The following is a 23,426-nucleotide window of genomic DNA, read 5'->3' as shown; positions in this document are numbered from 1 at the left end:
AAAGTCGTCCACAGTGACGTTCTTCCGGTGTCATGTCAGCTTCCTGTTGAAACCACATGGCTAACGACTGTCGCCGCGTTTAGAACCTCTATTTTTTTGCAACTTTGCGCTTCCGGAGGACAACTCTTAATGCAACAGGACACCGAGAGGTAAACGAGCTGTTAGTTTCTGTTGTGTTCGGAAACGTGAGCCGACGAAAGGTTCGAGTTGATGAAGTAGAGATGTTGTTTGGAGTCAGTTTTTAGCTTTTAATGCTAACCGGCTAACTGCTGCCTGAAAACGTCAAACAGGAATATATGGTGTCTTCTTTATTAACGTCTCATCTTTCAAATACGACTTTACAAAATAATAAACAGTCACAAGACGAAAGCATAGAAATAGACCAAATACAATGCTATAATTAAAAATAAATGGTTTAACAAGTGTAACTTTTCCTTCTATAATCAAGCCTTTGCCCTAAAAGTTTACAAGAAAGTTTAGACTTTTAAAATGTTAATGCAAAGACAACTGTACGTAATATTGACAGGTTTTTGTTTTTTGTTTCCTGACAATCTCACTAACATTGAAACAAACCTCAGAAGTTCTTCGGTTTACACTGACTCTAAGAAATCGCTTCTTTTGTGCTTTTCTCGTCATGATTTTTAAAAAGTTGGCTGAAATACTTTTCACATTGATGTATTTGAAACATGTTCAGCGGCTAATTCAGTAATTCACAAGGGGAAGAAAATGCAGAAATGTGCGAGGACATAATCATGTCTTTCAGAAATATATTAATCCAGTTTTCCATGTTAATTAGCATATTGTCATCCATGAGATTTAGATCCAGCCTCTTGATGGGAAATACTGTCCCAGCACATGGTCATTATTAAGAGTGATTATTATTACCAGTAAAACATTTTTTGTTTCCTGACAAAATAATTGGTTTGGGTTCCACACATTGAAATATACTGTTGCATGTTTTGCACCAGAAATGAAAATAAATAAAAAACTGAAGTAAATAAATTGTGTGTATTTTCTAGTGGTTGTGCCTAATATTCCACAAACTGTCCTTTTGCGCAGATGGCAGAAGTTGTGCAAGAGAAAAGCAGCGGCTTGAAGTTCGCGGAGCGGCAACTCCTGCGCCATGGCTGGGAGCACGGTAAGAAACTTTTGGTCTGTCGTTTATTGCAACAATTCAAACCGCCGCAACGTGGCACACTCGGGTTTCACACTCTGGTTCCCCAATCGGTCCTCTCTGACCTCAGGTAAAGGACTGGGCCGAGCTGAGAACGGCATATCAGAGGCCATAAAGGTCAAAGTGAAATGTGACAAAGGAGGGGTGAGTCTGCTCTTTTCTTATGGATCAATGATGCACATCTAAAACTGTTCAGATACCACACCTTTTCACGGTTTGGTCGAAACTAGAAAGTTGTTTGTACATTCACACGTTGCTCGTCTCTAGGTTGGTCACAAGGAAGGAGAGCAATTCACCTTCCACTGGTGGGATCATGTCTTCAACAAGGCCTCCTCCAGTCTGCAGGTGGAGTCTGATCAAGTAGGTCTGATGTTCACATGTGAACAAACGCACATGTACTCTATATACAATTCAATCAGTGGACTGGATGTTTAATCCAAAAGTGGCGATGCAGCCTCGCCTTGTTGAAAAAAATTATTAGCGTACGGTTATTTGTGGGGTTTTTTAATGTTGAAATAATCAATGATTTTATTAATCAACCATTTGCAAAGAACATCACCTGATTCATGACAGAAAACTCACTGAATAAGCTCCTCCACAGTACGCTGACAAGTTACTGTGAGAATATGTTCAGCAGTGGCCTGATCAGGTTCGGGTCCTTTTTAAATATAAAGTTACCATTAAAATCACGTAGTAGTGTCTTCAAACTAAAGTTAGCTTCTTGAATACATGTTCATCCTGACAAAACTGAGTTTTTCTTCCCTCTTGACAATGAGTGGTAATTTTTTATTTTTTATTGTTGTTTTCTGTGTGATCCAGAGCGGTATCAAGTTGAAGAAGATTGTGGAGGAAGATGAAGAAGATAGAATGATCTCCAACAAGAAACCACGGAAGGCCGCACTGGCTAAAGCCAAACTTTACGGATGCTTTGTCAAGGTAATCCGCGTTTTTCTTATTCATCGGTTTAACATCCAACAAGTAATTGTTTATTCTCTTCAGCACATATAACAGACCAAAAACTCATTTGGGTTTTCCAGCTTTAATTCAGGAACTTTGTTTTGTTCTGCTGTCCTTGTCAGGCCCCAGTGTTATGGGGAAAAAAAGTTATCCTTGGTTGGTTTGCAAACCAAAACTTTTAAAATTGTAAAGCCTGCAGCTCCTTTAATGGGCAGAGTTGTTTTTTAAAAAATGTAGAAAATCACTCTGGAGAGGTGTTTCTCACTGGCTGAGAATGTATTGTATTTGTAGTGCAGCTTCATTCACAACCCCAAGCGGAAATGGCAAATAATTGAATATTTCCAGTAAACTTTGAAATTAAAGTGTTTTTCATCTGAGATCCACCTCTAAATGTATTGTTTTTGTTTGCTCGTGCACGTCTTACAGTCGGCCACGCTGCTGTCCGGTCAGGAGCAGCCAGAGCCGAAGTCTTCCGACTCAGATGACAGCAGCAGCTCAGACGAGGACGACGACCAGAGACTGGATCTCTCCAGCACCACCAAGTAAGACCTTCACCTCAAACAGAGCAAAACTATGTTTTCTAGAACCAGTCCCTCTATTATAGATGGTTTATAACACACTTTAGTTTACTTATTCAAAGATATAGTCATTTTCTAGTTGTTATTACAGTATATTTTGAATATACTTTCATTCAAGTGTTGATAAACCAGGCTCAGTGTCTGTGTGTTTTAGTTGTTGACAATACTTACAGTGCGCTCCGGAGTCCTTTGTCAGCTTGAACGCTGCTTTTCCAACTGCACCTTAGTTTTCTTATGAACCATTTATAAAATGTTTCTACATTCTAGAGGGTCAACAGTTTATCGATTAGTAATCAATTAATAAATTAATCCACAGCTATTTTGATAATGGATTAATCGGTTCAAGTAGTATTTATGAAGAAAAAAGTCAAAAAATCTCTGTTTTCAGCTTCTTAAATGTGAATATTTTCTGTTTTCGTTGGTCCTCTGTGACAGTAATCTAAATATCTTCAGTGTGTGGACAAAACAAAACATCCTCTTCGGGAAACAGGATTGACATTTTTCAGTCATTTATGACTTTAAATGGACAAACAGCTAATTGTTTTCATCATCGATTAATCTGTCAATTATTTTCTCGATTAATCGATAATGAAAATAATCTTTAGTTGCAGCCCTAATACATACAGTTTATATTGATGTAGGGTGGGGGTTGTTATGTCATGTGTTGTCGCCCCATGCATGGTCAACATGACAATAGCCACAGAGCACGTCTTGATGTGTTTAATTTCTATATCATCAATAAGCTTTGACTTTATTATTCATTCTCTTCAATCTGTCTACAAAGTTCTGCACTTTTAAAACTGCCATAAAGTGTAAGTTTTTAATTCTCACCAACAGCCTTTCTGATGCCGATCTGATGAAGGCTTGTGGTGGACGCACGGCTCACAAGTGAGTTATTCACAATCTGAGTCCTAAATCCTGCTTGAAAAGATAAAGGATGTTTTCAGTCAAAATAACAAAATAGAGAATTGTGAAATATTTCAGCATGATCTAATTCTCTCATGCTGCTTGTGTTGTCCAGAGGAGCCAGACATGGTTTGACCATGAGCGCCAAGTTAGCCCGACTGGAGCAGCAGGAGGCCGAGTTCATGGCCAAGTACGGCAAGAAGAGCGAACCATCAAGTGCCTCGCCGGTTTGTGGGAAACCAGCTGCACCGACCGCCAAGTCAGCTGAAGAGAGGCAGGCGGAGACGGCTGAGGACACAGAGAGCAAACAGATGAAAAAGAAGAAGAGATCCGCTTGTAGCATTAATGAGCTTAATGGTGGCGAGGTGTCTGAAAGTCCTGAACCAGATGTTGAACCCATAAAGAAGAAAAAGAAAAAGAAACCCAATGGTGACGCTGAGGAAGCGACTGATGCAGTTTCCACCGAGGGTGCGATCTGTGTAGAAAACGGTGAAGCAGATCTTTCTCACAGAACAAAGAAGAAACACAAGAAGAAGAAAAACAACGCCGAGCAGATTGAAGAAGAAAAAACGCCTTCACCTGCAGCAGAGGCCAGGAGTCCGGAGGAGACAGCTGAGCTGCATGCAGACACTAAAGTTAAGAGGAAGAAGAAGAAGTCCACCAAACACCACAATGAGAAAGAGGAGAGTAATGATGCAGAATCCAGCCGATCAGAGCCTGTTCAGGACAGCGCTCCAAAAAACAAAAAGAGAAAAGCTGCAGTTTTATCAGAGGAAGCAGAAGTTGCGGAGGAAGAATCAACAGCAAAGCAGAAAAGGACAAAATGTAAAAAGTACAAACTGTTGCTAGACGACAAACTAAGTGAGGAGGCACTTCCTCCAAAGAAGATGAAAAAGAAGTCCAAAGAGTAGCATCTGATAAACATGAACAGATTTATCTCGGCTGATCAGGGAACTATTTATGAGCTGAACTTGGACGCCCTCGCACCTCTGGTCTGACCTGCCTGTAAAATAATAAAACGCAGCAGTTGTGCCTCTTTTTCCCAATGAACCTCACTTGTGTTCAATCAAATATATAATGCCATCAGTATTAATTGTGAGCTTTTGTATTTATAACAGTCTATTGCAGTTTTCCAAGTGACTGAGAAAATCAGGTCAGTTTGTAATTTATCGCAGTTTAAGGTCGTTGCCGTCTGGTCGTGCAGCCTTTTTAAGATCGTAGTTGTAAACAACATGTTAACAAATTACATGAATTATTCAATTAATGCTTTGTAATGAAGAGTCAGCTCTCAGCTGATCCCACGCTGATCCCCACGCTGGGATAAATAATGTATCTACTAAACTAAACTGATCCCACCCAAACCATCTTTTCTAAATGAAGTCAAGTAGATGCTTGCTGTACAGTTTAAAGCAGGTTGTCTGTGTCGACCTCTTGATGGGAAATATGCATTTTTTGGGGAAAAATTTAAATGGAATGTAAAGGAATCTGTGTAGTTTCTGCATCATGGAAAACTCCCCGAGGAACAATCCGACAACTTTGATGTATTTTTGTTACCAAGGATAAACGATTGCAAAAAGTTCTTAATTGAATCATGCAAATGAAACATGTCATTTGCATGATTCAATCTATGATTCTTTCGGATTGAAGATTTATTTTATTCTTTGTGAATTTAAGCAATTTATATATAATAAAATATTCCAGCTCATAGGAAAAATAAAGAAAATACTGGAAATACACTTAGGAGTTGCATTTTTAAAAAAGGGAAACAAATTAATATACCAATTATATTGACACACTAACCATGAATACAAAAGAGGAAAACCTTTTTTCAACCACTCGATTCCAGTGAATTTGTATAAGAACTGTTACTTCCAGTAAATGCAGGGAGAGAACAATGGCTGTTTAAAATATTCATAGACCAGGTGACATGTTCTGGTTTTACTCTGAAATTGGTCGTTAAATGAGACCTTGTAGACTAAATTTAATAATTCAGGCTTTTGCTACTTGGACACTACAACCTTGAATTTCTTTGGTCAATGTATATACCATGTATACGTTATGTAATTCTAGGCTCACATTCCAAGTATCCCGCTGTGCTTTACACTTAACTTCTGCTCACTCGTGGATCTATGAACCCAGGAGATTAAGCCCTTATTTTCTGTATTAAATTATGTGAATGAGAATATTTGAGACCATTTCAATTTAATGACATTGCTTGTTGTTCATAGGATACAAAACCTCCATCCATTTAAACATCTTTAACAAGTTTAATCCCATTTCCATGACAAATTCAAAAGGCCAGATCGAATTAATGCTGGGGATGAAAACAGATTTCATGTTTGTCCTTGTTACGAAATTGGTCTTAATTAAATACAATATGCTTGATATTATGTCATTGATTAATTTGTTTTGGAACTAAAGTGTGATGTGTGAATGAATATGTTTAGGGGATGAGTCAAATATTCAAGTGGAAGTCCATCCACGGTACATTTACTATCCCGACAGTTTGTTTGCGATGAACACCACTTCACAAAATGCCACCAACAATAGTCTGTGAAACTAAGCCCTTTAATGGATCCATCAGTTCATAATCCAGCTATCACAATCTTGATTGCCAGATGTATTTTCTCTGCTGCAGCTACACATTCACATTAAAATGTATTTTCCGATACCAGAAACTCTTTGATCATACTCTGTAGAGATGGAGACACAATGACGGTTGTGACAAGCAGGACACAAGGTCGTGTGTCAACAGTCTTTCAACGGATGGACTCAAATGTGACTAACCGTATTGCATGATACATTTGTAGATTTAAGATCACTGGCAACGCAGACTGTGACGGCTTTGGGACTGTGTGCATGTGATATACAATATATGATGCGGCTCAAATCCAGAGAGAAACTAAGAAACGTCTCATGCCATGAAAAATTAGGAAATCGTACTATGATACAACATAAGTGATGGAAAAATCAAAATAAAACGCATACAATGATGTTAGAAAATGAGCCCAGAAAAAGAGGAAATAACGTCGTCACTCAGCCGAACGACACTTGTCAGCCGACACTGCGCAAAACACAAATTTCAACAGTTTCCAGTGCACAACTTGCAACATATCAGACACAGGAACAGATGTTTGCTGCAACAATTTAGCAATATTTTTTGATGTTGGTGTGTAAAAGTCTACTTGCTGTAAGGATTTAGAATCTGCATCAAATCAAAAAATTAAAATCTTAAATCAGTGATGATACATTGATACAATTGATATTTGGCTATGATGTAAATTAAATTAAAAGATAATGACATTGACAGATGAGTCGATTCTTCAACTCCCATTGCAACAAATCAGTGCTCGCAGGGCTGCATTTGTTTTTGTATGTATTGTGAGTCATTACCTCCAGTGGAAATCAGACCATCGTTTCTCGAGTTTACACTTTTCACACCTTCAGTCCAACTAGATATCTGTCCTAAAAGACCTCTGACACAGTAGCTTGTAACACACACTACATTATAAAACAATAGAATCATGAACACTTGCATACTTAAAATGCTTAGGTCATTTGGGGAACAAAATGTATCCATTATCGTTTTATGTGTCTTGAGTTTTCTCATTTTCAAAAGCTGGGAAAATAATCATTAAGCTATGTAACTGGAGTCCTTATCAGGACTCCACTTTCACAGATAAATTTGTTCCTCATTAAGCAGTTTACTGTGTCCCAGTTGGCTGTAGGGTTCACAAAGGGGATGATCATTGCACATTGACCACTGTCAGCAAATTCCTCCTTCATCCAGTACCTCCAAACACAAAAACATAGTTGTCAGTTAGATTAGAGCAAACTTTTTATACATCCAAATATAATAGTACTCACATCCTTTACTAAAGTTATCCTGGTGGTTTTGATCTGTTCATCTTACTCTAAATCTGACTCTTTAAAGCATATTTCCAAAAACATCAAAGGCAAAATTGTCTGGGACACTTTTACGGGTCAATAGGCGGATGAGACTAATGTGTGGCACGAAAACAACTCCATACATTGATCTCAGGTTTGTCCATTTTGTTTTTATGCAGGAGCCCTGTTGCAGAGCTAACAAATCCTCTAATGATGTGAGACCTTTGGAAGCTGAGGTGATGAGTGAATTCAAATGTTTGACGAGGTTTTCTTACCATACAGTGTCGTTGCGTCCATCAACCCAGATCCAGTCTTCTTCAGCATTTTGATGTAATCCGAACCAGTATCCATGAAACATGTCATAGTAAAACTTACTGTGATTAGTGATGAATTCCTGTAAGTTACACCGTGGGAGATCATTAAAACTTTCAAAAGTCTAAGGATTGACGGTGAGCAAACGTTTAAATCATTCCACTTCCCACATGTTTGATATACTGTATATGTATAGATTTTTTTAAACAAGCTTATTTCCCATTGCAGTGTGTTAACCTTAGGTTGCTATGTGAGTATACAGTATGTTTTTCGTTACTTGCTTAGCACTTTAGTTGTTGCATAATGTGGCATGATGATCGTAGAGCTCACCTGTTCCTGTGAACTATCAATAACAACCAGATTTGCAGCCTTGCTTTGGCAAAACTTTTGGCTATCTTGCCATGTCCTCCAATAATAGACAGATTCATAAAACAGGTAGCAATTTTCCTGGAACAAAATCCATCCTTTCTGACATGGCTGACACTCTATATTCATGGAATAAGCAGAGAAATGGAACAAAATTGCAGTATGTTATTTTACTTTATAGTGAATACAAATATAGTGAAGGGGAGGGGGGAAGTAGCACGTGCAAACATTTTCATGTGGCATGTGAGCATGGTAAATATTAAATATTAGCTCAAAGCGCAGGTGTTCTGTACAATTTGTGGCATTGCAAGTTAGCTCTGATTAAAAATACGATGGTCTACTATGGGGTGTAAGGGGACAGTGAAATCTGCAGCTGTCTCTTTGGTTATTCATTAAAGTGAAGTCCTTTATCAATTTCCTTTTGCGGTAAACGGCGACCAGCATCATGGTTACAGTTGCCACGGGCAGAGATCTGTAGCATTTATGACACTGACTGAAACCATCGTCTGCCATTTTGTCAGATCAGTGACCACACAAATATTATCTGTGGGCTCACAAAATAGCTGTTTCTCAATGTTTTTGGTGGAATTTAGTTTTTTGTAATCAGTTTAGTTCAAAACAAGCTTGCAATTTCACTAGCGTCCAAGGCTAATTTGTTGCTAACAACAATTTAAAGCTCCAGTGTGTAATATTTACAAGAATGTATTCACAGAAATTGAATATATTGTCCATAATTGTGTGTTCATATATGTATAATCACCTGCAACAACGAACCAATGTTTTTTCTTCAACTATTAGTGAGTTCAATTTAGTAACATTAGGGGGCCCCGACCTCCATGTAAGTCGCCATGTTTGCCATGTCGTGTTGTGCTGCGTTCCGGTTCCACTTCGACTCGGGAAGACGGGAAAAAAATCACCGCCCCGACTTCCGGTTTCCGAGTTCCAAGGTATAAAGGAACGCAGCTTTAAATACGGTTGCAGAAAACGGTATAGAATATGTTCCATTTACGATGAATTTCCAGCACGGTGGGAAACCGGAAATGGAATTAGCAGTGCCCCACCATAAAGTGTCACCTGTTGGGTGCTCAGTTGGTTGTGGTTTGCAACTTTACCACCAGTGCCGCCAGAAAAGTACAAAATGTACACACTGGGGCTTTAAATAACTGTTGATTTTCTAAAATGAGAGTGGAGGAAGTCATGTGCAGAGCATGGGCTATGCAGGATTTACGGCATGTTAAAACAAATGTCTTAATACATAAAAATGTTATATTTGTATATTTGTAAGTGGAGAGCTGGAGGTACTGTATGATGCACTCACTTTTGTCAGGGCAGAAGTCAGTCACTGGAAAGCTGTCAAATTTCATGATGACTTCGAGTGTCCAGTTGAGATCATCTCTGACTCTCGTCAGCTCCTCAGTCCTGTTCTCTAAGATGCTTCTCTCCATGACCAGCTGCTCGTTCTCTTTTTTCAGGTGGCTGAGATTTGCTGCGAAAGCTCTCTGTTCGTTCATGACCACACAGACTGCTGTGATGGTGAGAAAGAGATGAGCAAATCAGTCAGTCAGTCAACCGGTGGAGGCATGAGGCGAGTGAGTTTATTTTTCATATGCTTTACTCCTGATGTTGTTTGATCGATTTCTTGCCTAAAATTTCCATTTTATTGTCATTTGGTAGTGTTACATAGGGGCATTTAAAAAACAACAACAACTCCATTATCCCAAAAAGGAAATTTGGCTGCTGAACATTGCAACACCAGCATGTTAAAGTTTAAAATAAATAAATAAATACAATTTTTATTATTGACGTCTATTTGTTAGGACTGAGTGTTATGGCCACAATGAGAGAGAAAAAATTGGACACTTTGAGAATAAAGTCATAATATTACGAGAATAAAGTCGTACTATTACAAGAAAAAGAAGTCAGAATATTGCAAGAAAAAAGTCTGAATATTATGACAATAGAGTCATAAATTTTGGTTCTGTGTGATTTAAGTGGAGAAATGTCAGATGACTTGTTAAAATGAGGGACGTGGAGAAACTTTATGAAGCTGTAACTTCAGTCTAGGTCAACGAACAAAAGTGTTTGACAAACGTGTCATGCCGCCTGTTGTCAGTGTGCTACGACACCAGAGAAAGCTGTTGCCAGGGCTCAGGTCTGTTTCCTAGGTTGCTGTTTATTTCGGTAATATAATATTAAATACATTTTACATTTTTCTAGTAAAATCACAACTTTATTCCCATAAAATTACGACTTTATTCTCATAATATTGTGACTTTATTCTCGAAGTCTCACTATATTTCCCCCTCAATGTGGCCCTAAAACTCTGGTGTAATTCTGTCACTTTTCAAAGAGCAACACTTTAAATGTCGCCCCCCAGAGATTACATAGATATGTGTGACATTAACCCCATATTAAAAAAAAAACATTTCACAATTTCAAAAATAGTCCTGTTCAAGCATAACAGGACCTTTTGTTTCTTGCTTTGAAAAGCATGGTTTTTGAAGCCAAGGCTCAGTTTTGTCAAATTGTCCTGAAACACGGCAGCAGGTAGAGCTTTTAAAATTGTTCCTCCTCACTCCTACATTACCCTATTATTATAACACATATAAACAAAAACTTGATGAATTATAACTGTGAGTGATATATCTCATTTGTCCTAAGCAACCTCCAAGACTCTGCACGTTCATTTTAATAGTGAACTGAAATGACTGCGTCGAAAATACTCAGAAATATCTTATCCTGCACTGGGCTGTACATTACATGCTTTATAGTTAGGAGACTAAAACATTTTGCATTGTCTTTTAATGCAAGCTAGTAACATAAAATAGATTTTAAAAAATGGCCGCCGAGTAAACTAGTCAGCATTACAAATCAGAATTTAAAGTGTGAAATACAGACTGACTCATTCAAAGGGCGCAGTTCAGACAAGTTGAACTCACATTCATAATTACTGCTCTGTTTTGGTGTTTCCCAGACTGAATGATGTAAAGTAAGCTGCTTTAAACGCTCTGCTGAAAATGGAGTCTGTTGAAGTTAAACTCACTGTAGACGATAGCGCTGATGCTCGCCACGAGGAGGACGCAGAGTATCCCCAAGCACACCACCAGCAGACGGAAGTGCTGAAAGTTTGCAGGGGCTTCACCATCTGCTTGTGATGAGAAAAATCATATTATCTAATAATAATAATAATAAATTTCATTCATAGAGCACTTTTCATTGCTAAAAGCAATCGTCTTACATCACCAACAATATCTCAGCATGGATTTTAGTTTTTTGTCATACCACTGACTTTAATGAGTCTTTGTAATGTTTTATCAGCCTACGTTAAGTCATGACATCTGGCAAAAGTGACAGAACAATCAATATTCGAGTTTGAAGTGAAAAAGGAAGTTGCACTCCAAATTGTTCTGTGCTTGCAAATCTAAGATTTGGAAATATGAGATGGATTATCTTGTTTTAAAAGTTATTTACTTGTTTCTATCTGTGAACTTATCGGAGCCTTCTCACTTCTAGAATGAGCCAACTTATTTCAAGATTTCTTGTCAAGTAAAATGAGCTTGCTGCATGAACAGATACTTTCACTTGTATTAAGTCATTTTCTCCTCAAATTACGTGTTTATTTCTTCTATATCAGCAAATTAAGCTTCATTTGGTTTTATTATGTCCTTTGTGAAGCACTTTGTTATAAAGCGTTTGAGAAATCCTCACAAAATGATACTGGAATTATAAGTCATAAAAAGAATTTGCTCTTCTTTCCATAAGTAAAGGATATTGTTTGCGTATAAGACTTTATCACTCACCTGGTACAGTTGTAACCGGCACTCTAGATTTTACCGTAGAATAAATTGTAGAGTCCTCGTTTTTCTCTGGTTGGTGATGATAGAAAAAAGCAAATGTGGAGAAATGATCACAAACAGTAAATAATGATGCAACTTTATTGCATGGGAAGCTGTTTCGATGCAGTTCCCCTGACGGTGTTCTAAGATCCCAAAGTGCACATTTCACCCAAGAGTCTTCTGCTGCTCATGAGAAATGTGTTTCTGTTGTGTTCACTCAATCTCTGCGTGAGAATCAGTCATCAATCATCAAGACGAATAGATAGTGTAGGAAATGCAAATGCGATGGAGGGATATGCACATATTTGGTGAGAGAAATCAAGTCAGCAGTTGTTCGAGGGTGATATTTGGACAAGGTGAGGATTCCAACAACAGCAGCAGCAAATAACACTTTCCAAGCACAACAACTTTTCCTGCGTGGTCTAAAAGTTTAAAAGAGTAATTAAAATTATTTTTTTTACTTCAGTGTGATATCAAGGTTCAAGTGTAAAATTTTTTTTCACAAAACAGAGTTACATTTAAAGAAAAAAAAAAGGTTTTGTAACCGAGTGAAATAATATTTATTTGACTAATTTATTAAATATATTTAGCAGGAGTCGCTTACCTTCCGATGGTCTACCACCATTTTTGAAAACCACCGTAGCATAATTCAGTTCTTCCTCCATACTTAATATTCGTGAATTGCCGTACTCGTTTCAAGGCAGAGAATGAGAGACGTTTTTAACAGAAACTCTTGCCGGTGCTTGAAAGGTGTGACTGAACAGCAACAGCACCACAGTGCCTCATAGAGAACTAACAAGTTTCCTCTTCCCCCTACAACTAATACATAATCTGCAGTTTCTCATTATGCAGTTTTTACTGGACAATGTCACAGCAGGATCCTGGAGCCGCAGTGTTGCTTTGTGGTCACCAATTACACAAGGTGTGTATTGTCTGTCCTCAGATTGCTGTGTCCTTCTGCAACACGTTTGTGAAGTTTTTTCTTCTTCTTTTTTCTGGGGGATTAGTGCTTATTTGGATTGTAAACCGCCAATCAGTCTAGGTGTGGCACATCTTGTGATGAGACAATAAAGCTTGGGATGTTCTTTAACTATTTCTATATAATTCACCACACACACACTACACACACACACACACACACACACAGTACACACATTCATCCACCTGTGACCCCTCTATTTATAGCAAATAGTGTACATTTTATATTATTTTATTCTATATTCTTTTTCTATTTCTGTGTATCCGTGTGTATATATATGTTGACGGCTACGTGCACCTTAACGACACAAAATTGTATGTATGTAACCTGTCAAAAACACTTAATTAAATTCTTAGGACATGTAGGAACTTTGCCACGATCTGCTCCTCTGATAATAATGTAATAATATTAGAAAAAGCAAAATGAACACAAATAGGTCAGTTTATTTTCATATCTTTTTTACATATACAGTGTAATACATTGCAACATTTGTAGGAACTTACACGTGAAAATGTATGAAAGAATAGTTTTTTATAACCTTTTTTTTCTTTAAAAATCTAGACAGACATATCAGTCATGACAACAAAAAAAGAGAGAAATCATTTTATATCTCAAATGTTGTATAAACCTTTTGATCATTTTTGTGGCAAAACTGATTGTTAATCCGTTTTGATCAAGGCTCTTGTTTCACAGATCCAGAGGTTCTGCATATCGCAGCTCGATTTGTTCCAGTTGGCCCGCGGATCTGCACGTGGCAGACTGAGAGCACAAGACTGTCTGTAGCCAGGTTCTGCCATCCAGTACCTAGTGGAGGGAATAAAATCACGCTTTTAATCTGCACTTATTCATTTTCACCATTCATTTTCCTGTAGAGAGTTAGATGAGATGAGAAGATTTATATCATTCACAGGGAGCTGCAACCAACTGCAAGTTAGCTTAGCTTAGCATAAAGACTTGAAACAGGGGGAAACAGCTAGCCTAACAAAATCAACTCACATCAATCGGCGTGTCGCATCTCAACTAGTGTTGTTGTGTTCAGGATTTGATGTGTTTAGAGCCTAAATATAACATGAATATGTATGTAGAATTAAATCCCCCTTTCCAAATATTCATGCTTACGGACATTCTGAAAAGCAGTGCAGTTATCAAGGCTGATGGAACCAGGATGATTAGGTCAATTGGCCGCAACATCGCCTGTTGTCTCACGGACGTGAGTGCTGACAGTGGTTGGTCCATTTTCGGTATTTTATATGGTCTATTGGTAAAGCAGCAATGAACACTTTGAGGGGGGGATACATTTTGTCCCCACTGGGAGTAAAAAAAAATCATCAGGGGTGGGGATATGTAGATTCCGCATTCCCCCGGCAAATCGCACCCTGTATGTATGTATATAAGTAACCTGTAACCTGTAACCATGTAAAACCTAAACCTGTGGTTTTACACTTGGTTTGTAACTCATGTGCGGTAGGAGTCTTGTTGCCTCCAGGAAGTCAGAGTTATGGCCAAGAAATAGACCTGCTCATGACTCCCTACAAAAACACACATTACCATTTTTATACATATCTTCACAGTTTACACAAACACAGTATAATACATCAATGAAGCTTTAAGAGGTCAAAGTGGAGGAAAGAGGCGGCCGATCCTCTTTGTGATGGCATATTTTGTTTGGAGTAACGATGAAGTAAGATGTCTGAACTGTATGTTGTGATGAGTTGAGATGAAATGGCATATGCTGAAAAGATAAGTGTTTTTTTGTTTCCTTACATCACAGTGACGTTGCTTCCATCCACCCACATCCATGTTCCCATCTCATTCTTGTTGCTCAATCCAATCCAATAGCCGTGCTTTTCATCATTGTAGGCCTTAGTATGGTTACTGACGAATTCCTATATTAGTGATACAGGTGTAAGAAAATGTGTCGGCGAAGATGAAACAATAATCAATAGTCATATAGACAGATGGAATACAATGTTCTTCACAAAGGTAAAATATGAAAAATACACATGAAATAGGGATATTGGTTGTGTGTTCTGTGTAGTTCTATTGGAGGGTACGATGCAAAACACAAGGAAGGATATCAAGACAAATACCCTTTTTGTCTAGATTATTGCTTCATGAGTTCACCATTTTGAATACAATGCATCGCCATCTTGTACATTTACTCAACGGTACTTTTTTTCTTTACAGTTTTTCTTGATTGCTGTCGTGTTTAATGAAACTGGGATGGTCTTCATCATCCTCTTCTCACCACAGCAGAAGTCTTCTCATGTGCACTTTTTCATTGGGTTCCCACATTAACACAGATCTCATACAAAGACCAAACACTCTTTTAGTTTAACTCTGCTACTGTATACAAAAAGGAAAACATGTATTCCTCAATCGGCGATAAGTGTTTATCCTGTACAAGGTGCCACTGCTGTGCTGCCCTTTGCAAGCATGGGTCAAAGAGGATTTTTTTGGTGGTTTTTTTGTATATTTTCACCCTAAAATTTAACTTGGATCTTTACTGTATAATGTTTACTGTTCGCAGTATTTTAATTTACAGTATTCAGCCTCTGAGTTTGAACATTTTGGAAAAAAAGGAATTTGGTGCAAGGCAGATTAAAATTTGTCTCTGAATATTTCTGATTTTGGATGAAATTATTTATATTGTGTCTTTGGCAAAGAGAGAATTCAGTACAAAAGCTGAATGTCCAAATCTAGTATTGTCTAGATGCTGTAGGTCCTACATGTGAAAGACAGTTCCTGGGTACCTAAACATCTGCATATAAGAATCAAATGAATGAAATTCTGTTGGAACCATAATCTCATTTGTTTTTGTTTTGCTGTATTTCAAAAGAGCATCTTAAAAAAGATGTATGTACAGAGTGTAGCGGGGTTACATCTCTTGTAAAATCATCTCGGAAGAATGAAACACAGAATATAGTTCATGCTGTGATATGCTTGCTTGCCTTCTTTGGCTCATATAATGATTTGACAGGTGACACAGGCACAAATGACAGTAAGGCTCAAAACTGCTTCATATTGATAGCTGTATTTTGTCGTCATTGTGTGACTGATTAAAATAATATATTCGTTTGACCACATGTTGGGGTTTTGTTCATATGTTCAATGTTTTGTGAGTGTTTGAGCAACAGAATAGTAAAAGTAAAAGTAGAAAAGTACTTTTAAGGTACTTCCATTTTTTTGCTTAATACATCTGCTACAGATCCAATATTTTAGGTGGAAATATTTTTTTGAAATTGAAAACGACCCCTCAGATTTTTATCATGTGACCCATCCAAGGGCCCAGAGCCCATCATTCCCAAACCACTGGACAAGACAGGGGTTGAGTAGTTTTTCTGAAATTATTAATGTAGCCTTCTTTTAACAAACTATCCTTTTGAATGCTGGACTAAATTAAAAGTAAAAGATCTGAAACATCTGAGTACACCCCCCCACCACATGACCCATGAAAACAGAGGTGCTCTCTAGCTTGTTTGCATGCAAATACAAACAAAATGATGGAATCACTCTTGCCTGTTCCTCCGGGCTTTCGATCACCACCAGACTTGCCTTCCTTTCTCTGCAGTAATCACGGCTATCATGCCACGACCGCCAATCTGAATGATGAGCGGATTCGAAAAAACGAAAACAGCTTGATTGAAAAGGCATCCAGCCGTCCAGGCAAGTTCTACACACTGTCAAACAAGAATGATATGACATAAGTATAATCATAGTCATACGGTTGATGTTTCCTAGTCTGTTTAACCAGGTTATTTTCCACTTAAAAAGCATTTTGGTCGCAGAAAGTCCAAGCTATGAAATACAGAACAGTAACAACAAGGTCAAAATGACATAAAACTTCAATGGCTACATTCACTATTTATGAGTATGTTGGAGGTTCAATAAATAAACAGGAAGATGATTTTTTTTATATACCTTTCTGTGGACAGTGGGTATGGACTGGAAAACTCTCATATTCCATGATGACCCCGATGGTCCAGTTGAGTCCGTCTCTCTGTCTAGCCAGCTTCTCTGTCAGTCTCTCGAAGTCCGTCTTCTCCTTCCACAGAAGCAGATGGTCCACTGTTAAACTGATGTTGTCTCTGCGCTGCTCTGACATGACTGTTGTAACTCCAGTCAGGGAAGACACCGTTACTGTTGCACTCACTTGTCATGGTCGGACCTCCTCAAAGACAAAAAGACTCACTGTGGCGACCGAGTGAGATGACCACTGACACCAAGACGACGCAGATGATCCCCAGAGCTGCCGCCGCCAGCTGAAGCCGAGTGTGCAGTGGAGTTTTCTGTTCATTCTCTACCGAGAACAGCAGACAATCAAGTTAAGAAGTTCAAAGTTGCAATGGAGGGAGATAGCCACGTTGAATGCAATTTCCCTCAGATCTGCAGTTAAGTAACTATCCAGACTCCTCCGGGTTGAAGTACAGTCGCCAAATATTCAGAATATATATTTAACCCTTACCCTCAGTCTTCAAAGAAACTGAAACATTATTCAGTTCTTCCTCCATTATAGTGCTGCTTGTATTTATGTCAAAAACAGTAAAAAATAAACTTACTGGGGCTGATTTCATGTACATAACAATGATATTTCAGAGGCAAGGGGGGGGGGGGGGGGGCTATTTCATGACCTGCACTTCTGCTTTTTGGGGAAATCTGGCAACACTAGCCTTTCTTTTTTTTTTGCCAGTCATATCCTGATAGCATGAAGCAATGTCAGCGAACAGGTCAGGCTGTCACATGATTTGTATTATTGTGCCTGATTCTGATATTTTGAAGGGGGCTATGAGGTTGAAACAAATGCTGCATCATTTAGCTTCTGTCCCAGCTGCCCTGCTCCTGCAATGAAGCAGAAAGACCTCTGGAAATACCACACATACACGCATCTGCAACAAATGTTTAATGGTCGATTAATGTCGGTTGCAACATTAACTGCAGGTTTTTTATTTAAAGGGGGAATTTTTGTGTTTGACACGCTGGTCAAATGCAAGAAGAGATGGAGACTTTGACAGGTGGTGTTGGTGGGGAAATGATTGGGCCCAGTTAATGGAAGCCAGTTGATTATTTTTGCACTTTTGATGTTGTTAGTTGCTTTATTTAGAAGTAGAAAAGAAAAACAGCACCTTAATGATATATGAAGCTATGACCACGAACAACAAAGTCAGTGTTCCCAATTTCAGACATTGGACATCTTATATGTATCCCTGAACAATCGTCTGGAGTTTAACTTTATTTTCTTATTATGATATAATATATTCCTTCCTCTTCTGTACTGATGTGAGAAAATATTAAATGCAGGTATCTATAGTGACTGTTTGTAGCCACAAGGGGGAGCTACAGAGAGCTGTCATCACGTGATAAACATGTGCTATAATTTGAAAGAGAGGTATACAACATCTTTGAAAGGCATTATCACGGACATGAACTGTCCTTGTCCTGCTGCGTTTTTTTAATCTTTCTTCTTTAAATAAACACCTTTCTTTGGGATTACAGTGGAGGCCTACTTTTAGGAGGCTAAGCCCCCCCTCATAATCGTCTGGGTTAATTTTTAACTGAAAATAAAAAAAACCCTGTTATTTGCATGAAGAACAATGGCCAGGTGACTCATGCGTAACAGACCCAACTGGCGAATCAGCGCGCAGGATGTCCCCAGGAAACGCTCCCCGGTGTGGTCTCCACCTTCAGACGAGCAGGTGCAAGGAACCGGAGAGTGTCGAGGCTGAGACATAATATAAATAAAATATCGTCATTCGATTTGATTTTTTTTTTGTTTTCCCTTTTGTTTTGAAGGACTGTCGACAAAGAGCAGCGATGGCCTGCGGCGGATACGTTTGCACCAAGAACGCGCTTGGCGCGCTCAACATTCTTTATGTTGTAAGTAAGAAAACTCCACTTGCTGGTCGTATTGTGAGATGGAAGATTGCACAGTGAGCTATTTCACCGATATGAGATGCGAACGTGGGGGCGCGTCAAGGAGCGATGTGAAGTGGCGCTGTGTGTCTGCGCCACACGCCGGCCAAACGCAGGACGAGGGGGAGGTGTTGACAGGTGGTGTTTGGTGGGGAAATGATTGGGTTCCCCAGTTAATGGAAGCCACTTGATTATTCTTTCGCTTATGGTGTTGTTTGTTGCTTTATTTAGTAGTAGAAAAGAAAAGAAAACCTCAATGATACATGAGGGTATAACCACTTTTGTCTGCATCCTTATAAACCACGAACAACAAACCCAGTGTTGCCAATTTTAGACATTTGACATTGTATATGTATATGAACCTGAGGGCTCCACAAAGCACTCTCTCTTATAAGAAGGTCCTAAAAACCTTTCTTTTTAAACAAGCATTCGCCTAAATGTTGTGCTTTGTCCTGAGACATCATATGGAAAATTTGGAACTGCTATATACAGTTAATATTCATTGAAGCAATAGATCAAACATAACACAGACCTATACAAAGACAATGAATTTGAAGGCACCTGCTTTGGCAACAAATCCAGTTTCCGTGAATGTCCCCAGGGTTCAAATGCATTTTTATTTAAGTACAGCCAATAATTATTTGATTAATAATTGATTGAGTCTGTTAGAGACAGGCAGTTAATCAGCAGTTATTCTTTCTTGTTTTAAACTGAATATCTTTAGGGGGTTGGTCAGCCTGGGCTGTGGAACAAGGTAACAGATATTTTCTGATAAACCCACTAATTGAGAACGTAATCATTAGTTGCAACATTAGATTTAATCTCCGTCGTCTCTTGGTGGAAGAACAGCTCTTTGGTTTGGCTGTCCAACCTCCTAAAACAGTGAAAAAATGCAGATGTTAGCATGGTAACTACATTTTTAATCTTTTCCCCAGGTTCAATGGAGGTCAGGTGTAAGAAACAGTGAGGACACAGTAAAGTTAGTCAACCAAAACAAGCAAATTCATAAATTGATTATATCAATCTAGCACAGGTTATCATATACTTACCACGATATTGTTAGTATAGAGAATTCATTACTGAGCGATACCTTGCTTTTAAGATAGATAATTTACTATTTTCATGTTTATGACAAAGAGTACTGTCGTTTACTGTCACATATTTGATTTTAAATCTTTTTTTTTTTTTTATTACTCAGTAAAAGAAGCTGGGTTGCTTTTTCAGTCCAGAGTAGTAAAACCTGCACCCAATGACAGACTTTGCCTTAGTGTGGAGGTATTCTGATTTAGATCTTTCAGGTCAAAGGTGATCAGCAGCCGTGTGCCACAGATAGCAAAAAGTAATGGTGAATGTCTGCCTTATAAAGATCTTATCTAACGCTGACGTTGTTGTTTTTTCCCCCTTCCTCAGTTGGTGAGTCTGCTGCTGATCGGAGTGGCAGCCTGGGGGAAATGGTTCGGCCTGGTCTCGAGCATCAGGGTGATGGCAGGCGTCATCGGCGTGGGCATCTTCCTGTTCCTCGTCGCCTTCGTGGGCCTGTGCGGTGCCCTGAAGCACCACCAGGTCCTGCTTTTCTTCGTATCCTTTGGACCAGGGAGGCGCCCCGCGCCTTCTGACGGTCCCCTTATGTGCTACAGAAGAATGGAAAACAAATAACCCAAAGCTCGCAGAGGATTTCATTCCTCTGTGTGTTAAGGGGCCATGCGTAGCAGCAACACAGTGAGACTTCTGGATGTTTTCATGATTAGGAATCTGATGTTGACTTCCTTAACACGATCCAGTACATGATTATTCTGTTCACAGTGTTCGTCTTGCAGTTCTCTGTGTCCTGTGCTTGTCTGGCCCTGAATAAAGACCAACAGGTATGTTGTTGTATTTTTTTTTTGTCTGTGCTGAGTCTACAGTAGATCATTTTGTTATCCCATTATTATTATAACAGTGTTGATTTTACACAGTTCTATATTTGTTTGCACCCCTATGTCAGTGGTGGAAAGAAACTTCATAACTGTATTCAAGTACAATAGTTGTACTTAAACTGAGTGTTTCCATTTTCTCTATTGTAGAGAAAAATTACCACCTCCAACATTAATGCATTTGTAATTATAATCCAGTATTATTATAGATACTTATAGTTCTGAAAAGGGTCATTTTGCAGAATGAGGATTTTAATTTGAGCATATAAAATATATTAAATTTTATTTAAGTATAATGCTGAATGAATAACAGAGATACTGTTACTTCTAATGAAGTAAAGTACTTTTCCCACCCATGCCTACATTTACGATTCAGGTTACAGCCTCATCCTGCTAGAGGCAGCTTTTACAGTTGCCGGACACACAACCAGACTGTGTGACTTTCATTTACAGAACCATCTTCTCGAGGTTGGCTGGAACAAATCCGAGGCTACGCAACAGGACGTAGAGAAAACTCTCGACTGTTGTGGTTTCTCTAATGTCAACTACAATGGCTCCTGTGCCGCCGTAAGTAAATCGTCTTTTTTTTTGTCTCGGTAGCGACTTGATCTTGACTGACCGTGTCTCATTGAATTATCCTCCCTTACTTCCTTTTCCTCTAGACATGCTTTAAGGACACACCCCCGTCTTGTAAAACCTGCTCAAGCACCATCCAGCATTATGCCGGGGAGGTGCTACGGTTTGTCGGTGGTCTCGGACTCTTCTTCAGTTTCACAGAGGTCAGTAAAGTGTCCCAGTGACAAAGCTAACCGTTTTGTTTTTTTGAAACGGTGGAATTTGTTGTGAAACGGGAGCTGATGTGTTGGATGATGAAGTCTGATGTAGATTCAGACAACTGACTGTTTGTATTTGCCTTCCAGATCCTTGGTGTTTGGCTCGCCCACAGATACAGAAATCTCAAAGATCCCCGATCAAACCCTGGAGCCTTTCTATAGCCATGCACCGGTTAATAAATTGCACTGCTGAATAATTGTTTGTCCCCATATAACTTACTAAAATGTTTCATTTAAGGCTGGATGGTAACCTTTTTTTCCCTTAGTAATTCCCACTGTTGCTAGAAGTGACAGTCAGTTTAAATGACACAAGAGAGAAGTCAGGAAACTGACTGAAATGTCAGTTACAAGTTTGCACTGGTCATATCAGACCGAGTAGCCCACACCTCCAAAAACCCTAACAGCAGCAAATGTGCATCTCACTGCTTAAACCATTCAACTTTTTGTTTGATATATATAATATTTCAATGTTCAAAACATAAGTTGCTTTCAGACATGCACTGAAGCCCAGAAAGATTTCCTGAACTTTTTTGGAAATGTCTGTACGTAAGTCTTTATGAGTATAGCTTGACATGTAGGGAGGTATGCTTTTTTATTTATTTTTTACTGAGCATTAGATAGATATAAAGGCCTGACAGTGATAACAGCCTTCCACTTTAACTCACAAAAAGATGATTTTCCCCTGACCGCTTGACTGTTTTCTGTATGTGAAACCTGATAAGTTCTGCCTCGTCATAGAAGCTTGGCAGCAACTGTGTGTGCTCACACCTTATGCAAATAAAGTGCCGGTTAGCACCACGACGGCTGGATGACTGTGGTCACCACTCCCAGATAAACAGTCCTCAGGACAAATCCACTGTCTGCTTCTTAATTCACGTTAATCTTTTCCTGCCGTTTTCTGACCATCCGGCGCCCGATGGGATGGTCAGAAAACGTCAGTAAAAGATTCAACGTCAAGCCAAGTCAAAGCTGTTGCAGCTCGATTGACAGAGTGATTGTCATTGAACTAAGATTGCTTTTGTTTGTGTGTTCGTTGCTCTTTAATTTCTATTTTCAAAAAAAAAAAATTGGACTTGATGAACTTTTCATAAATCATGTATATCCTCTCACGGTTTGTAGTTTTCCTTGCCTTTCCCGAAATAAACATGCAGAGTTGCAGAACACATCACAGAGTTGCAGTTGTTGTTTTTGTGTTTTCATTAATGCTTTTCCCTGCAAGATCAAACGCCAGTAGATTAGGGGGATTTCACTCAGGAGAAGGTCACATGGTGGCAAGTGACTACGTCATCCCAAAGAGGATGTCCACCAGGACTTGCGCTCGCTGTTTACATTCCTCTGAACAGATAATGGAGTCCTCAGGCTGTGCAACCTGTTCACCAAGGTGACGCTGCAGTCGAATAGCTCGAGCTGCTGCAATGCCAATGTGTTCAATTAAGTCGATAGACAGTAGAGCCTATCACAAAGACGTTGATATAGATATTTGGATATGTATTTTGATATGTCAAAAATTGAAATACATTTAAGAAAAACAAAATACCGTAAATCCCACAATTCTGGACAGGAAAGGTTCTGAAGCACTTCCAGGGTCAAAGGTCATTTTAAGGAGAATATGGGGAGAAAGTACATTGTGAGTGTCATGTTTCATAAATTTAAAAGTTTGCTTGTAAATGAATGGGTCGTTTTAAGCAATTAGGTAGTTTTACACTCTGCCTCTGCTGATTCTTGCAGCAGTTATTTTAGTCTCGGGTAGAAAATGCTGAAGAGTGAAGTCACT

General features: G+C 38.8%; 4 protein-coding genes across 12 annotated transcripts; 2 read left to right on the top strand and 2 right to left on the bottom strand.

The window, feature by feature from the left end:
• Positions 1 to 6,000, top strand: gpatch4 (G patch domain containing 4). The gene is made up of 8 exons (XM_035629846.2): positions 1 to 149; positions 1,060 to 1,138; positions 1,245 to 1,318; positions 1,442 to 1,534; positions 1,994 to 2,110; positions 2,558 to 2,673; positions 3,547 to 3,597; positions 3,731 to 6,000. Exons 2-8 carry the CDS (start codon positions 1,060 to 1,062, stop codon positions 4,524 to 4,526), a joined length of 1,326 nt encoding a protein of 441 aa, XP_035485739.1. The 5' UTR covers positions 1 to 149; the 3' UTR covers positions 4,527 to 6,000.
• A 164-nt stretch (positions 6,001 to 6,164) lies between these two features.
• Positions 6,165 to 12,904, bottom strand: LOC118306781 (C-type lectin domain family 4 member A). 6 transcript variants are annotated; one of them, XM_035629848.1, is made up of 7 exons: positions 12,622 to 12,904; positions 11,982 to 12,047; positions 11,225 to 11,329; positions 9,500 to 9,706; positions 8,146 to 8,300; positions 7,779 to 7,897; positions 6,165 to 7,408 (listed from the first exon to the last, which is right to left on the bottom strand). In XM_035629848.1, the coding sequence occupies exons 1-7, from the start codon at positions 12,680 to 12,682 to the stop codon at positions 7,255 to 7,257; spliced, it is 867 nt and encodes a 288-aa protein (XP_035485741.1). In that variant the 5' UTR covers positions 12,683 to 12,904; the 3' UTR covers positions 6,165 to 7,254. The 6 variants fall into 6 exon arrangements, with proteins under 6 accessions (XP_035485741.1, XP_035485743.1, XP_035485742.1 ...); XM_035629850.1 differs by having other exon boundaries at positions 9,500 to 9,703; XM_035629849.1 differs by having other exon boundaries at positions 11,225 to 11,326.
• Positions 12,905 to 13,419: 515 nt separating this feature from the next.
• On the bottom strand, positions 13,420 to 17,618 carry LOC118306847 (C-type lectin domain family 4 member M). Of its 4 annotated transcripts, none has more exons than XM_035629858.2 (6): positions 17,462 to 17,618; positions 17,189 to 17,296; positions 16,918 to 17,041; positions 16,516 to 16,676; positions 14,761 to 14,882; positions 13,420 to 13,800 (listed from the first exon to the last, which is right to left on the bottom strand). In XM_035629858.2, the coding sequence occupies exons 2-6, from the start codon at positions 17,291 to 17,293 to the stop codon at positions 13,656 to 13,658; spliced, it is 657 nt and encodes a 218-aa protein (XP_035485751.1). In that variant the 5' UTR covers positions 17,294 to 17,296; positions 17,462 to 17,618; the 3' UTR covers positions 13,420 to 13,655. The 4 variants fall into 4 exon arrangements, with proteins under 4 accessions (XP_035485751.1, XP_047188523.1, XP_035485749.2 ...); XM_047332567.1 differs by having other exon boundaries at positions 17,556 to 17,599; XM_035629856.2 differs by having other exon boundaries at positions 16,516 to 16,598; positions 16,918 to 17,112; positions 17,462 to 17,559.
• An 842-nt stretch (positions 17,619 to 18,460) lies between these two features.
• On the top strand, positions 18,461 to 22,817 carry LOC118306909 (tetraspanin-13). The gene is made up of 7 exons (XM_035629861.2): positions 18,461 to 18,689; positions 18,787 to 18,870; positions 20,317 to 20,484; positions 20,688 to 20,768; positions 21,273 to 21,386; positions 21,482 to 21,598; positions 21,740 to 22,817. Exons 1-7 carry the CDS (start codon positions 18,603 to 18,605, stop codon positions 21,812 to 21,814), a joined length of 726 nt encoding a protein of 241 aa, XP_035485754.1. The 5' UTR covers positions 18,461 to 18,602; the 3' UTR covers positions 21,815 to 22,817.
• Positions 22,818 to 23,426: the final 609 nt, after the last annotated feature.

This window comes from Scophthalmus maximus, chromosome 1, assembly GCF_022379125.1.
Source record: "Scophthalmus maximus strain ysfricsl-2021 chromosome 1, ASM2237912v1, whole genome shotgun sequence".
NCBI lineage: Eukaryota > Metazoa > Chordata > Actinopteri > Pleuronectiformes > Scophthalmidae > Scophthalmus > Scophthalmus maximus.
Note: the sequence above shows the minus strand (reverse complement) of the source record. Positions and strands in the feature narration are given on the sequence as shown.